The sequence below is a fragment of the Diabrotica virgifera genome, chromosome 1 (assembly GCF_917563875.1).
Source record: "Diabrotica virgifera virgifera chromosome 1, PGI_DIABVI_V3a".
Taxonomy (NCBI): domain Eukaryota; kingdom Metazoa; phylum Arthropoda; class Insecta; order Coleoptera; family Chrysomelidae; genus Diabrotica; species Diabrotica virgifera.
In genome coordinates this window covers 159089769-159102971 of record NC_065443.1, presented here as the reverse complement: position 1 = coordinate 159102971, position 13203 = coordinate 159089769, and the positions used below count along the sequence as shown (strand labels likewise).

Genomic DNA, 13203 nt, shown 5'->3' with positions numbered 1-13203 from the left:
CAAAAAACTCTTCGGGATTTCATCAATCAATGTTTAAAGAATATCTACGTATCTTGGCAACATTGAAATTTTTAGATAAATGTCCGATTTAGGGTTAAAAATGGCCGATTTCGCAATTTTCAAAATTTTCAATCGCTTATATAACAAAAACTATTAACTTAAGAGAAAAATCACTAAAGACCTTTTCCGTTTGGAATGATTCAAAAAACCTAAAAAAAAAATTGTTCGATACAAAAAGAATAATTTTAGGAAAAACCCCTAATATTTCCCCTCGCCTGGCAAGGTCTTATGCTCTTCAGAATCGCTGCCATTGTACACATTTCTTCTAAATGACTTACTCAAACACATACTTAAGTTTAAACCTTACAGGAGAAAGTTTTTTTTACCCCCTAAATTTGCACTTTTCCATTCACCTGGTAGATACACGTGCACCGCGGATGCCTGCCAGGTCATGGTTTTTAGCCTTGGTGTGCTATGCATTATCACTAGAAAAATTTCTAGCCCTACAGGACGACCGTTAGTCGGAGGGTTCACTAGCTCTTAGACTATAATAACGTGCTGTGAAGATGTCACACATAATATTTTGTCATAAACGGTAATTATTTTTGTTTCAAAGTGTAACAATTCGAGTTGTTACCCTGTTTTCTCGTAACTCCGGACTTGTTACACTTTGGAACTGGTGTATCGAATGACGGTTTTCAGCTTAGACAGTCATGAAAAAAACTTTTTGTTTTATAAAAATGCTAGTTTATTAAATTAAACAGTAACATAAAATCAAAACAAACCTAATTTATATACATAATCATAAATATATATCAGCAATCTTTTTTTAGGAGCAATCCGTCCTTCAACTGTTGCATTTAAAGTTGATAGTAGAGGTAAACTTTGATCAGTAGGTACTAAAATATACTCAATTTTCCATTATTTTTGGGTGTTATAAATCAGCTGTCACTAAAAAAAGACATGTTAATCCAAACATGAAAATACAAGACTAAGTACATTGATATAGCTTAATTATTGTTAGTGGACATTTGTGTATCATTTATGTGTATCAATATAAGAAGAATATCAAGAATATTATATTAATACTTTCTTAGAATAAGCCAAAACAATTTAATATCATCGAATAGTTAACCATTTTAATGAAATAATATTAATGTTTATCACATTGACTTAATCTATTACGCAGGCCTATCAGTCCGGAATCCAATGCATCATTGACAGTAAAACACCGGTCGTAAAGCTTATAGCCCTTGAAAAGCTTGTTTTTGGATTTAATATCTTGAATTGCAATTAGGAGAACTAACATTTTATTACTTTTTATAAAACTATAACCATTGTTTAAAAAATAATAGTTGGTCAACGCAACGAATAAATGTGTTTGATTCTAATTGAGACAGTCAGCAGATGTCACCACCATTTCTGTCAGGGTTGCAATGTCACGCGTAACTACGATAAATCTAAAACACATAGACGCCAAGTTGGATACGACCCTATTCATAACACACCAACTCGCATACATATTAAAAAAAATAATTATATGGAAGAATATATTTAGAAATTGAATTAATGATGTCTTGCTACTATACATTATACATATTATAGCATGACATATGACATCATTAATTCAATTTGTAAATATCATCATCATCAATGGTGCTACAGCCCTATGAAAGAGCCTCGACCTTCCGAAGTCTTTTACGCCAGTCAGTCCTATCCATTACCAACCGTTGCCAGTTTGCTGCGCCTATTTTTCTCCCATCCTCATCTACACCATCCTTCCATCTGAGTTTTGACCTACCCCTATTTCTACTTCTCACAGGTTGTGACATGAGGATTCTTCTAGGATGGTTGTTCTGCTGTGATCTTGCTAGATGTCCTGCCCATCTTAGTCTTCCTATTCTTATAAGAGATACCACGTATTTACGTGTTACCACGAATTATAGAGAAAAATGTCCTTCTTGATAAAAAGTTTTGCTTGTTCTAAAACCCCATAAAACGAAATAAAGTTCAAGTTTTTCAAAACCTGCTTGATTTTGTAGCCAATTTTATGTAAATCCCTATAAATTTTTTCACTAAGTTCGAAATCGTAACAATAATCTAGTGTTGCTAAGCTACAATGTAACTTAATAACTGTAAACTCCGTTAAATAATTTGCAAATTGTCTTTTTTTTGACAATGCTAAGCGGTCAACAAAGAATTTATCTTGTGAACTGTCATTTTTGATAAATATTTTGCTTGTTCTAAAACCCCATAAAAAACAGTAAATTTTAATCAATAACAAACCAATAATAAACAATAATAGGAAAACTCATAGTAAATAAAAAAACAACTATTCGACTCCACCATCTTCAAAATATCTCTCCACCCTATTTTTTAAATTCTTTCTCATTGAATTTCTTTATCAGTCTCTTCATTCAATCCATTCCGCGTAACGATTACATCTGGATTTTTCTCATTGAACATTTCAATCGCATGTCGGTACCAAACAGCTCCAATTCCATAACACTTTACAAGATAAATTATTTGTTGGATGCTTAACATTCTCTTATCGAAAAAGAATGATAATTTGCAAATTATTTATCGGAGTTGGCAGTTACTAAGCTATATTGTAGCTTAGCAACACTAGACTATTGTTACGATTTCGAACTTAGTGCAAAAGTTTATATGGATTTACATAAAATTTGCTACAAAATTAAGCAGGTTTTGAAAAACTTCGAATTTTATTTCGTTTTATGGAGTTTAGAACAAGCAAAATTTTTTAGCAAAAATGACATTTTTCGCTAAAATTGAAAATAAAAAAGTTTTTCCTCTTGGGCACCCCATCCGTGGACACAGTGTATATGTTTATATCTGTGGTATACCTCGTAGTCGTACCCCCTTCTCCAAACACCATTTTCGCAGATACCACCGAATATTCCTCTCAGGATCCTTGGTTTTCATCAGGTTTTCATCTGCCTTGGAGATGGTCCATGTCTCCGATCCATATTTCAACACTGGTTATATAAGGGCTTTGTACACTCACCGGCAGAGAAAACGGGCACCCCAAAAAATGGGTCATTTTTAATGTCTTGTATTTCCTAAACCTGATGTCCGATTTAAGTAATTTTTTTAATATGTTACAGCCTTATTCTTTATCAATATCGCTGTAATAATATTGTTGCTAGATAGGTACATTGTCATTGTATACAGGGTGTACGAATCAAACTGTGTTTTTTTCTCAAACTTTGGAACACCCTGTGGAATGTTCTAGCTTTTATAAAATACTAAAATTAAAACCCAACTATAGCCACAGATTTTCTTAACATTCTGTTTTTTTATTTATTCGCTTATGTTGGATAATAAAAAAGTTAGGCACTTTAACAACTACCCTGTTTTTCGTCAATACAGGGTGTTTTTCAACAAGTACGGCAAGCTTTAAGGGGTAATTCTGCATGATAAAATAATGACAGTTTGCTTTATAAACTTATGCCCGCAAATACTTCGTTTCTGAGATAGGGGGTGTTGAAATTGTTCTTACAAACTGACGATTTATTTATTGCTCTAAAACGGTTTGTGATATGCAAATGAAATTTGGTAGATTTTAAGAGCTAGTTATTCGCATTTTTTGGCATACAATTGAGAATTTTATATTCACCATTGGCGTGCATACGGGATATATCTAAAATATTTATACCCGTATGCACGCCAATGGTGAATATAAAATTCTTAATTGTATGCCAAAAAATGCGCAATAACTACCTCTTAAAATCTACCAAATTTCATTACAAGTCATTATTTTATCATGCAGAATTACCCCGTAAAGTTTGCCGTACTTATTTAAAAACACCCTGTATTAACGAAAAACAGGGGTAGTTGTTAAAGTGCTTAACTTTTTTATTACCCAACATAAGCGAATGAATCAAAAAACAGAATGTTAAGAAAACCTGATGCTATAGTTTGGTTATAATTTCAGTATTTTATAAAAGCTAGAACATTCCACAGGGTGTTCCAAAGTTTGAGAAAAAAGCACAGTTTGATTCGTACACCCTGTATACAATGGCAATGTACCTGTCTAGCAACAATATTATTACAGCGATATTGATAAAGAATAAGGCTATAACATATTAAAAAAATTACTTAAATCGGACATCAGGTTTAGGAAATACAAGACATTAAAAATTACCCATTTTTTGGAGTGCCCGTTTTCTCTGCCGGTGAGTGTATATGGTTATTTCTGTTTATTGGCTTAAATTTCTGCTTCTGATATGTCTACTCGGTCCAAAATAGCATTTGTTTTCTGAGATTAGCCTTCCACTTGATTGCTTCCGTCATGACGTTCTCCTTGGTGATCAGGAAGCCTAAGTATGTGAATTTGTCCACCACTTCAAAGATAGAGTTATCAACCGTGAATTGGTGACCGATGTTTCTGGCTCTATTGTTGGGTGTCTTAGTTTTCTCCTCGTTTACTTGCAGGCCCATATTTTTTGAGGCATTTGAGATGGTGGTATACATTTCTTCTAGTTTGTATGTTGTGCGGGCAACTAGGTCCACGTCATCTGCATATGCCAAAATTTGGGATGATTTAATACAAATATTTCCTCTGTTGTCTATTCGGGCATCTCTGACCGCCTTTTCCAGAGCTATGTTAAAAAGGACACACGCCAGCGCATCTCCCTGTCGCAGCCCAACATGCGTTTCATACACCTGTGATTGTTCGCCCTGTATTTTGACTTTGCAAACAACTTTACGCATTGTAGCCTTAACCAATCTTATCAGTAGGGAGCGGATTTATATGCGATCAATTTTGATGAAATATGCGCATATATATGCAGTAAAAAATAATGAAATATGCGCAAGATATGCACAAAAATTGAAAAAATGCGCATTTCGAGAAACCACAAATTTTCTGTTCTATTCTATTCTAGAGGGTTCTTTTATTAGGAGGGGGGGGCAATCTTATTTATTATCTTTCAAATAAAATCATTATTTTTTATACATGTAATTTATTCACATCTTTTACAAAAACTGATACCAATAGTTACCTATTTAAAATAAAACAACAATATCACTATATATATCTTCGATTATAATTGACTTTAATGTGTTTTCCCAAATTTTTTTACGAGGAAATATTTTCTTTGATCAGATAAAATATTTTTATAACTTAAACAACTCCTTTCAACATCAACATAAGTAATGGCGTATTTAAAATAACTTGTTAAAGCCGAAAATTCTACACCAAAATCAATTTAAAAATTTCCATTAAAAATTTCGCATATGTCCTCCAAAGTTTTTTAAAGCCGTTTAAAGACGGTATCTGACCCAAAGCATGAATACATATTTCAATTTCCGTTAGAAAATCGTCAAACTATGGTTAAAGGTGTAAATTCTCTTAACAATAGGGGATTAAAAAGAATCACCAGAATTATAGGTACCTACTAAATTGGGATACAAATTGTACTAAATATAATAAAAGTAAATAAAATTCTGATTTCCCGGTAAACCATCCTTTATGAGTACTTTGTGTAAAGACTGGGTATTCTCTAAGAAAAAATGAAAAGGCTGTGAATGAGCCGTCTCTCTTCAGGTAGTTCTCGAATTAATAGGACAGCCTGTGTGGGGAAATATTTTTTGTCGAATTAAAAAATTTAAATTTTTTTTTGGACCTAAATGTTTTTAAATATGCACAATATATGCATGTTTCTTTAAAGATATGCAAAATTTAGTAAAGTTCTCAAATATGCGAAATATGCATTCAATATGCATTTAGCATAAAATCCGCTCCATACTTATCAGTTTATCAGGGATGCGGAATTCATCCCTGGCTTCATACAATTTATTTCTTAGGACACTATCATAGGCAGATTTAATTTAATTTCTAAATATATTCTTCCATATATTTATTTTTCTTCCATATATTTTATATGTCCAGTATTTCTCATGGTCATCTTTCAGTGCGTCACAGTTTTTCGATTTCTTTCTAACGTATTAAATTGTATGTGACAGAAAAAAAGGCACGTCGGTGATTACATTTCGTCGGTGACATTTTTATAACATTTATTCTAGTTATTCTAGTTGTCGATAGATGGCGCCATAATAAAAAAATAATTTTTTTTAATTAGATAATAATATTACAAATATAATCTGTATAATTTATAAGACTATACAAATCAAAGAAAATACCATTTTATAAATGCAAGAAACACTTTTGATTTGTTTTTATTCCAAATTGAAAATAAAATGTGACAACTGTCAGATTTAACTAAAATGTCATATTAGAATAAATGTCATAAATGTGTATTATCACGGACTTACCTTTTTTCCTATCATTTGTTACGCACTGAAAAATGATCATGAGAAATACTGTATGCGAGTTGGTGCGTTATGAATAGGATCTTATCCAACTTGGTGTCTATGTATTTTGGATTTATCGTAGTTACGCGTGACGTTGCGACCCTGACAGAAATGGTGGTGACATCTGATGACTGTCTCAATTAGAATCAAACAAATTTATTCATTGCGTTGATCAACTATTCTTTCTTAACACATTGCGTGCCACGCCGTAATAGGGATAATACTCTCGGGGACCACGGCAATGAAAGTGAGTCGTACGTGTATATCAAAAATGAGCGACGTGGCCCCTGGCAGAACATCAGTGTCTCTCATATATGAGCGACGTGGCACGCAATGCGTTAAACAAAATTTTATGTTTTATAAAACGGTAAAAATATTTCAAAAAACATTAATTTTTTTGTACTCTTTGCAGCCCAAAAATAATATAGTATCCAGCTTAACGGCTAGAAGTTTATCAAAGCAAATGAAAGAGGAATTACGAAATTGAACATAGGTAAGTTATTATTTAATGTACCTTTTGTGTTTCGATTTTTCATATCAGAAATATGTAGTGGTCTTACTTTTTTACTTTATTGTTGTTGTAAATAAATTTAATCTGGTTATTACGAGTACTGTTGATACGATTAGGTAAAGAATGTGATAGTAGAGAGATAAGCCATATTATACTATACTATATTGCCAATTATATTATATAGTCCAGCGGTTCTCAATCTGTAGTACATGTACCACTGGTGGTACATATTTTTATTTGAGGTGGTGCACAAAACGCAAAATCAGCAACACTATTGTAGTTAATTAGATCACATATCTAGATAGGTATGTCTGTTAGGTGGTACCAAAAATAATAAAAAGTATTTGGTAGTACATGGCTCAAAAAGATTGAGAACCGCTGATATAGTCCATATAAATATCAACCATATTTTCACCATTTTACCATGCATGAAAAGACTAGGTTCCTTTTTGGTTTTTAGTTCTAGCCATGCTCTTCCCAATTTTTTGTTGTACTATAATAATTAATAATTCTCTTCTTCTTAACGTGCCCTATCAAGTCCCCTTGACGTTGGCGATTAACATGGCGAAACTGTCTCTGCCTCGAGCTATTCTAAATAGGTGTTCTGCTTTCTTTATTCCTGTCCACTCCCGGATATTCTTCAACCAAGAGGCCTGCTTTCTACCAATTCCTCTACGTCCTTCGATTTTACCCATCATAATAAGTTGAAGAATATTACACCGGTCTCCCCTTACTACGTGTTCAAAATACTCCATCTTTCTATATTTGATGTTATCAAGCAGCTCGCGGGTAGCATTTGCTCTCTTAAGGACTGCCACATTTGTCAGCATAGCCGTCCATGGTATTTTCAGTATACGTCTGTGCAGCCACATTTCAAAGGCCTCCAAACGGTTAATGGTGGATATTTTTAATGTCCATGCTTCGACACCATACAAGGGGACTGACCAAATGTAGCATTTAATCATGCGCTTTCGAAGTTGAAGTTGCAAGGTATCATTACAGAAGAATGACCTCATTTTTAAAAATGTCGTGCGGGCTATCACGATTCTACATTTTATCTCTTTATCTGGATCTAGTTGTTCAGTAATATGGCAACCAAGATATTTAAAACTGGGTACTCTTTGAATTATATGACCATCATAATATTTCTCTACTGATTTAAAAGCAATAAATAAATGATAAAAAAGGAAAAATTATCAATGACAGTGGAATAATAACGTAATAACGGAATAATAGCGTATAGTTTCTATTAAACTTAATGAGAGAATGACTATATTGTATTTTTATAGACTGCTAGTAATCTAGCATAATGAATATGCACTTAGACGAGTTTTTATTTAAAACACGAACAAGACACAAATTTATCTAGCAGTTCGAAGGTTGGCGATCCAAATGGCAATTGTAGCTTTGGAAACTGCTACACGAAAGATTTCTGCGGATGAGCGGTCAAATCATCTCCTCGGGTCTTTCAGTTCCGAGTTCTGGCGTCTTCCTACTGACCTTGTACCCTGTACTTTACCTTCCAAAATGATTTGGAGTAATTCATATCTATTATTAATCTTGATTTCACCTTGGACCTCGTCACCTGGTGTTCTCTGAAGTGATCTCTGAATAGCGGTGATAAGACGCAACCCTGTCGCACTCCTTATCGGATTCGTATATCTTCGGCTGTTATGTGCTCTATTTCAATTGTTGCCGGTTGATGTCCATATAGTTCTGAGATAATTCGCGTTTTATTGGTCAATTCTAGTTGTTCTCAGAATTTCGATCATCTTTTGATGGTTAACGCAGTTACTGTTTTTGAATAATCAATAAAGCATGCATTCATGTCTCCGCATCATTATGTTAACACATTTAAGTCAAAAAAGCTTCTAGTGTTCCCAATCCGTTTCGGAATCCGAATTGAGTATCCGTCATCTGAAACTTATACTCATATATCATATTGACTAGTGCTGTTATCAATCCTAGGTATTTGCTCTCTAGTATGGTATAACTAGACCCAAACCCAGACATCCAAAGTGAAAGTTATCCTCCAACACCAAATTGTTCTATATGGTCCACCTAATGTTCAGAAAAAAGTCACACAATTTTGAGCGTCGGGTTTGGGGGGGAGAGGGGGGAGAAATCGGTAAATTCGTAGTTTTTAGGTTTTTCGCAAATATTTCTAAAACTATACAATTTAGCATAAACAACCTTCTATACAAAAATGTTCTACAATAAATTTGAAATAAAAAAGGCCCTATGCATAATCCTTCTAAAATGAACGGTTTCAAAGATACGGAGGTATACCCTATTCCACGAACATACGCCTGTTTTGGATTACTTCGACAACGAATATTTTACTGTGTAAAATAAGAATAACGAAAGTAAATTGCAAATTACATTGTTGTTTATTGGAATAATTATTAGCGGCATTTACTTTCGTACTTCTTATGTTGCACAGTAAAATATTCGTTGTCGAAGTAATCCAAAACAGGCGTCGTGGAATGGCCCATAGTATAGTATAATTGATCCAAAAAAAGGCCTAACCTAAACATCCAAAGTAAAAGTTTTCCTTCAACACCAAATTGTTCTATATGGTCCACATATTGTTCAGTAAAAGTTACACCATTTTGAGCGTCCGGTTTGGGGGGGGGGAGAGATGGAGGAGAAGTCGGTAAATTAGTAGTTTTTTAAGTTTTTCGTCAATATTTCTAAAACTATGCTTTAGCGTAAACAATTTTCTATACAAAAATGTTCTACATAAAATTTAAAACAAAAAAGGTCTGATACATAATTATTATAAAATCAACGGTTCCAGAGTTACGGAGGGTGAAAAGTGGAGGTTTTCGATACTTTTTATATTTTTTGGGCAATTTCCTAATGATTTTCTTTAACAGGATTGGGTTTTATAAATCAAATTTGCTATTTCAGTGGCCGATGGTATGTTAGTGATAAGCCCTTGAAGAAACGTCAACCTCACCACCCAAAATCATCATTAATTGCCCAAAAAATATAAAAAGTATCGAAAACCTCCACTTTTCACCCTCCGTAAGTCTGGAACCGTTGATTTTATAACAATTATATATGGGCCCTTTTTTGTTTTAAATTTTATGTAGAATATTTTTGTATAGAATATTGTTTACGTTAAAGCATAGCTTTAGAAATATTGACGAAAAACGTAAAAAAACTACTAATTTACCGACTTCTCCCCCATCTCCCCCCCAAACCGGACGCTCAAAATGGTGTAACTTTTTACTGATCCATATGTGGACCATATAGAACAATTTGGTGTTAGAGGAAAACTTTTATTTTTGATGTCTGGGTTAGGCCTTTTTTGGACCAATTATACTATACTACCTCTGTAACTTTGGAACCGTTCATTTTAGAAGGATTATGCATTGGACCTTTTTTATTTCAAATTTAATGTAGAACATTTTTGTATAGAAGGTTGTTCATGCTAAACCGCATAGTTTTAGAAATATTGACGAAAAACGCAAAAAACTACGAATTTACCGATTTCTCTCCCCTCTCCCCCCAAACCCGACGCTCAAAATGGTGTGACTTTTTTCTGAACATTATGTGGACCATATAGAACAATTTGGTGTTGGAGGAGAACTTTCACTTTGGATGTCTGGGTTATGCCATCTTTGGAATCAATCTTATCATACTACTAGTTGTCCTCTATTAAGTTAAGTACATTTTTATTGATACATTGATACTTTTACATTGATACTGTCTGGACAGCTGACTGTTTCGTTTTTCTGAACTTTCACTGCATGGATAACTTCTTTGGTTACTTCTGGACCTTTTTCATTTATTTGATCATCAGTGGATGGTGGAGAACAAGGTTTATCGTCGTCAAAAAAATATCTGAATGGATTCTTTCCATATCTTCAGTTTGTCTTTTGTACCTATTATTATTAATTTAGTATAATTATTTCGTTATTATTGTTTCTTGTCTCATTCTGTGTCTACCTGTTATTTCTTACACACTTACACTCTTTTATGGCCGTTCACGTATCATATTTACTAGAACATAACTGTACATAAAATACAGTGATGAGCGTGCTAATAACCGGCAAAATAGCACATAAGATGGAAAACATAATACATTGCAAAACAAAAAGAGATGAAACTACTGCAGGTGGAAATGCTCGTTATAAACGTATAAATTAACATTACATTACATAGTTTCCCTCCTTTAGACGTCTGTGACAGGACTATTTTATAAAATTCTACTGTCACAGTGACAGTTATCATACTCTTCTGATACGTCTAAAGTTGGGAAACTATGTAATGGAATGTTAATTTATACGTTTATAACGGTCATTTCCATCTCCACTAGTTTCATCTCTTTTTGTTTCGCAATGTATTATGTTTTCCATCTTTTGCGCTATTTTGCCGGTTATTAGTGCGCTCATTTACAACTTAGTAATTAAAGGTGTCGTGTTTTTCCTGAAGTTGTTCAATTTCGAGTTATTTTGTTGACATCCAGTAATATAACACGTGTGGCACAACATCAAAGACGTATAGTTTCAAATTTATTAATTTAATATTTAGTTCATTAATTTACGTTACATTTAATAAGGTTTCCTATTAATGTTACAGATTTTGTGTTAATGTGGTTTTTGACGCGACGGGAAAAAAATTGAAATTTACACAAGTAAAACCATTAAGGGCCCATTTAAGGGCCGGATTCACCAACAACAAATAAATCATTGAATAGTTATTCGGCAAAAAATTTATTAGTCGATTAGATTTTTATTGTGTTTCAATGCAATTTTGATAATTTAAAGCTAAACGAACTAATTTACTTTCTTATAGATATTAACAGCGATATTAACTTGTCAATTTATTCGAAGAGTAAATATTTATTTGATAAATAAATAAACAAGTCTTATTTGACGTTAGTGAAACGTATATGTATGAGTTTTATTCGTCGAATAACTTTATTCATCAAATAAACTACTATTCGTCGTTAATGAAACCGGCCATTAGAGGTGTAACACTTTCAATAAACGAATACTTTTTGAAAAGAATACAGTTAATATGGAAAAAAAATCAAGGATGCCTGAATTCTTCATCAAAATATCTGTCTAATGATGTGCCGTATATGGTCTATTCCCTATTAACCTATTAAATGTGTGGTACTGGGTCTTTTAGAATAAAAATCGACATGTCTCAGCATTTTCACAAAATACAACGAATATTGGCAAATATCAAGGTGGATTCTTTTGGGTAGCCAATCCTGTATAAATAAATATGCCGCTAAATTTATAACTAATTATATTTATTTATTTCAGAAATATTCAACAATTCGACTGTGCCACTCACCCGTTTATCAATATACCAAAAATTGAAAAAGACTTCAGCGATATTACTTAAATGTTTGTTTTATTCAATTTTATTTATGTACATATTGTTTTATATTAATATATTGTGTTACTTATCTTCATTTACATTGTACTTACATAAAGAATTAAAAGTTACCATTAAGAGAAGTGTACTCCTTCTGCGTTGAACGCATGTAACAACCTGTAAAGATATAAAAATTGTTAATTATTGGTAATATATTTATTTACATATTTTGTGTGATTTTTTTTAATTTAAGAAATTACAACTAGAGAGTTGAAAAACGTCAACTTTTTTAACAAATAACCAGAGGCGGTTATATCATATTTATAGGTCTGGATCCCGCGTACCAAAAAAAAGTTGATTAATAGCAAGCTGAAAATTTGTTAATAGCTTAAGGGTGTCTTGGAACACTGGAACAGGGGAAGTCTTAATTGTGGAACAGGTTAAAAATTTGGAACGTCAGACTACGAAAACGTCAGATGTATTTTGTCCGACAGAACTTCCAATTGATTTGTTACCCTTTCATTAAACTCTCATGCAAAAATCGGACTGCTATTACTAACCAACATGATTTCTGTCATTTGACATGTTCTTCCTGTTCCACTCATTAAAATGCCCAGTTGGTGATAGACACCAGTCTGATTTTTGCATGAGAGTTTAATGAAATGGCAACAAATCAATTGGATGTCCTGTCCGACAAAATACATCTGACATTTTCGTAGTCTGAAGTACCAAATTTTTAACCTGTTAGACCGTTAAAACTTCCCCTGTTCCAGTGTTGCCATATATCAAAGTTTGTCCGACTAGGCACCGTTAAGCTATTAACAAATTTTCAGTTTGCTATTAATCAACTTTTTTTTCTAATGCCGGATCCAGACCTATTAATGAATAGGAAAAATATATGCAAACAAAGTATATAGGTATTTAAGTGAATGAGGAATAGTGACGTGGGAATTGGACAAGGGTGCCATCTCAGAACATTTTTAATTGATGACCGACAATCTAATTGAAAACAAAAA

At 33.0% G+C, this 13203-nt stretch overlaps 2 protein-coding genes across 8 annotated transcripts in view; one reads left to right on the top strand and one right to left on the bottom strand.

Moving 5' to 3' along the window:
• Positions 1–12417, top strand: part of LOC114332012 (uncharacterized) — a 431454-nt gene extending 419037 nt beyond the window's left edge. For all 7 annotated transcript variants that reach the window (XR_007696787.1, XR_007696778.1, XM_050645467.1 and 4 more), the window contains 2 exons: positions 6749–6829; positions 12133–12417. Coding sequence is in view for 5 of the 7 variants with exons in the window: in XM_050645467.1 (XP_050501424.1) it covers positions 6749–6823 (75 nt within the window). In the remaining 2 variants the exon portion in view is untranslated. The remainder of the gene's footprint in view (positions 1–6748; positions 6830–12132) is intronic.
• Positions 725–13203, bottom strand: part of LOC114332013 (probable dimethyladenosine transferase) — a 56676-nt gene continuing 44197 nt past the window's right edge. The window contains exons 5-6 of the mRNA XM_028281711.2: positions 12301–12364; positions 725–951 (exon numbers count right to left, since the gene is read on the bottom strand). Coding sequence (XP_028137512.1) covers positions 12322–12364 — 43 coding nt within the window. The 3' untranslated portion in view covers positions 725–951; positions 12301–12321. The remainder of the gene's footprint in view (positions 952–12300; positions 12365–13203) is intronic.